The sequence below is a fragment of the Octopus bimaculoides genome, chromosome 4, assembly GCF_001194135.2.
Source record: "Octopus bimaculoides isolate UCB-OBI-ISO-001 chromosome 4, ASM119413v2, whole genome shotgun sequence".
NCBI classification, from domain to species: domain Eukaryota; kingdom Metazoa; phylum Mollusca; class Cephalopoda; order Octopoda; family Octopodidae; genus Octopus; species Octopus bimaculoides.
Genome location: NC_068984.1, coordinates 88,590,834 through 88,594,124, shown reverse-complemented (window position 1 = coordinate 88,594,124; position 3,291 = coordinate 88,590,834). Strand labels below are relative to the sequence as shown.

At 35.2% G+C, this 3,291-nt stretch overlaps 1 protein-coding gene across 1 annotated transcript in view; it reads right to left on the bottom strand.

Moving 5' to 3' along the window:
• Positions 1–3,291, bottom strand: part of LOC106869443 (uncharacterized) — a 7,105-nt gene that overhangs the window by 2,190 nt on the left and 1,624 nt on the right. Inside the window, exon 2 of the mRNA XM_014915192.2 lies at positions 1,395–1,617. Coding sequence (XP_014770678.1) covers positions 1,395–1,617 — 223 coding nt within the window. The remainder of the gene's footprint in view (positions 1–1,394; positions 1,618–3,291) is intronic.

Here is a 3,291-nt window from a genome sequence, read left to right as displayed (position 1 = left end):
ACACACACACACACACACACACACACACAACACGACCGTTCCAGGAATATTGGGCGGAGAAAATGGATGGACGATTTGGAATCTCAAGATTCCAAATCGTCCATCCATCAGTCGACGTTGATGATCCGGAATAAGCTCAGATCAATCTGAAAGTAAGTACTCCTCCGGCCAATGGAATTCAGTATCACTCGCTAATTCGTTAATCCTGAGGAATTTAAACGCTTGCTCAATGACATCCTTTTCGTGGCTAGGTGGACTAAATCGTTTAAGAGTCTTCGCCATGAACGCTGTACGGCGACAGGAAATGCACTGTTATCCCTTCGGCACGTAGCTCTATACACTTTCAGCTTAACTCCCTAATTCCAAACGATTTTCATACTATTAATTGTTCAAGTAAGACAGTGGTAATTTTCTCTACCACCAATTGATATCGCATTCTACAATTATTACTTTATTCTAATGCAGGGTTTACTTTTGGTTCCCCTTCGACTTAAGAGAACTCAATTATACTAGGGAGTTGGTAAACTGATTACTTTTATTCCTAAATAAAATCATGTATACATTTCTTGCGAGAGAAAAGATGGTGATATTGATATTCAACAAGATAAACGTCTATTTCAATGTGACATAATCATAAGTCAGAGAAGGGAGAGCAACATCACTTCTCTGTCACGTCCATTGATGAAAAGTTTAAATGGTTTCGGTACTTGACCTGAATGTTATTTTACCATCACTTGCTCCTAAAAGTATACGGCTCTAAATTCCAATATTAGACAAGAGGAATAGACCTAAGGTAAGGTAAAGGAAACCATGTCATAAAACAGAACACTTCTTCAATCTTTCCAGCTCGTTGCAAATAGCTAACTTTCATTACATACGCAATTGCGACGCTACCACCTACAATTCTACGATTCAGTGGAGGATAAAAACATTGATATTCTTTATTATAAATAAAGATTTGTATGTCTAACCTTAACCGAAAATGCATATTTCCAATATATCAAAGATGAAGAAAACATTTCTTAACAAACAACTCTTTCGACACCTTGCAACTCTTTCCCTCCTCATTAAACTAATTATAGTCAAATTAATATGTATTTCAGTAATATCTATTTCAAATTTTGACACAAGGGCAACAGTTTTGGGGGAGGGAGTAAGTTGATTACGTCAATCCCAGTACGCAACTGGTACTTGTTTTATCGATCCCGAAAGGATAAAAGGCAAAGTCGACCTCGGTGGAATTTGATTTGAGAACGTGAAATATAGACTAAATACCGCTAAGCATTTTGCCCGGCCTGCTAATGATTCTGCCAGCTCACCGCCTTATGCACTTCACTAATGCTAAGCTATCTTAGCAATACAAAAATGCAGTAACGTTAACATAATTAACTAACCTGTAATGAGTGTGATTACGACACCCAACGCAGCGATCATGCCAAGGAAAACGAGAATACATGAAATGATCCAAAGTATTCGGCCACTTTTTTGCAGGAATAACTTTCTTGAGTCACTGTAAGAACCTCTCCCAAGATCGGCCTGGCTCTCTTTAAATGACGAATAAGGTTCAGCATAATCATATGATTGTCCAGAGCCCAAGCTGGGGTATTTTAAAGGTAACTGTAAAAAGTAAGAAGAATTTTATGAAAAATATATTTGTCGGAATTTTTCTTTGAAATAATTTTACGTTCGTTTTCTGTTGACAGAAATCTAAACATATTGTTTGAGTAATCTTTATAACATTATGCACGTAACCGGAAATTAATGAGTTCAGTAGTTATGTAATGACAAAATTATGGTAATTACAGAATTCAATGATAATTTCGATAAAAGTATATCATAAACAGAAAAATATTTTCCTTTGTTGATTATCGTTACTTTATTCATTATGTTTTCCTTAACCATCTTCTTGTTACCTTTCCTTGTAACACGATTTTTGTCCTTGGGTAGCAACTATTATTTCCTCTTTGCTTACCCTTAGAAACTATGAAAATGGTTAATATTTCCTTCAAACTTTGCTTTTGTCATGATATTTATTCAAATCTTAAAGAATCCCTCTCAATACGTGGCTATGATGCTTCCCCACTACTTCTACTCATGATCAGAGATGCACGTATGCGCTGTCAATAAGAGACATGCTCAAATGTTTAAAGTCAAGCAACTGAAAAGCAAATCTGTCGTATTAAGCAGAATATTTGTTGTAACGATATTTCTGTTTCAGCAACTCAGCGTTGAATCTGTTTGAAATGTATTGGAAAATAGGTGAGTTTCAAAACATTGATGTCCTGGTCATAAAAGCAAAGTTTGAAGAGAATAGTAGTCATTCCCTTTGATTTCTAGATAGAAGCAAATAGGAAATAACACTTACTGACCGAACAAAAAAAATCTAAAATTTTGTTACATAGTGTTATTAAACAACCCAGATCTATTGCAGACGATATTTTATTAAAAACACTTTCCTTGAGCAAATAAATATTCAAATTATTTATGTTTGTAATACTTCCTAAAGAGGACACTGGGAACTCTTTCTCTCGTAAGCATTTGATGGACATTCACGATGCAACATCCAACACTTGTTGGCCTGATGAGTCATCTTCCCTGGTCTTCTTTCCATCTCCTTTATATCTTGATGAAATCAGTCCCCTGCTATTCACACCCACCAGACTTTCCAGAAATAAATTCAACTGGGCAAGTAGGAAATTAACCTATACCATAATCCTAAACTACAATCTTAAAACCTTGAGCTATACATCTCAACAAGTTGCAGCTTGATACATCTTTGGAAACAGAAGAGAGTCGAGGAGATAAAAATGGAAAGCATTTTTGTGTTATCAACTTCTCTGATATTTAAAACAGTTCTGAAAGAATGTTCGTAAAAGGTCAAATATGAAAAAGTCACGGCCTGTTGCGTATGAGGAGTAGGATGAAATAGAGGAGGAGGAGGAGGAAGAGGGGGGGCTTTAAAAAAGTAGAAATTTTGAAAAACTATTTTTACTGGTTTGTAATTAATCATTGAAACATATTTTTTTTTTTATCATAGTTTTAAAATTCGGACAATCCGAATCCGCCATTTGTTTCCACATATAATCTCAAAATAATTTTTAAAATCATTCGAAATCCAAATTCAAAATGTTAAAAATAAACTCGTCCATGCGCACGGCCTATTATCGATTCTGGATCGATGCATGCCATGTAACTGGTCATAACCTTTTGTAGTTTTGGATATTTTCAGAAATTTTTGCGAATTTGTGCTCTACAAATTCTATCTCGTACGATTATGCCAAGAGACTTGTT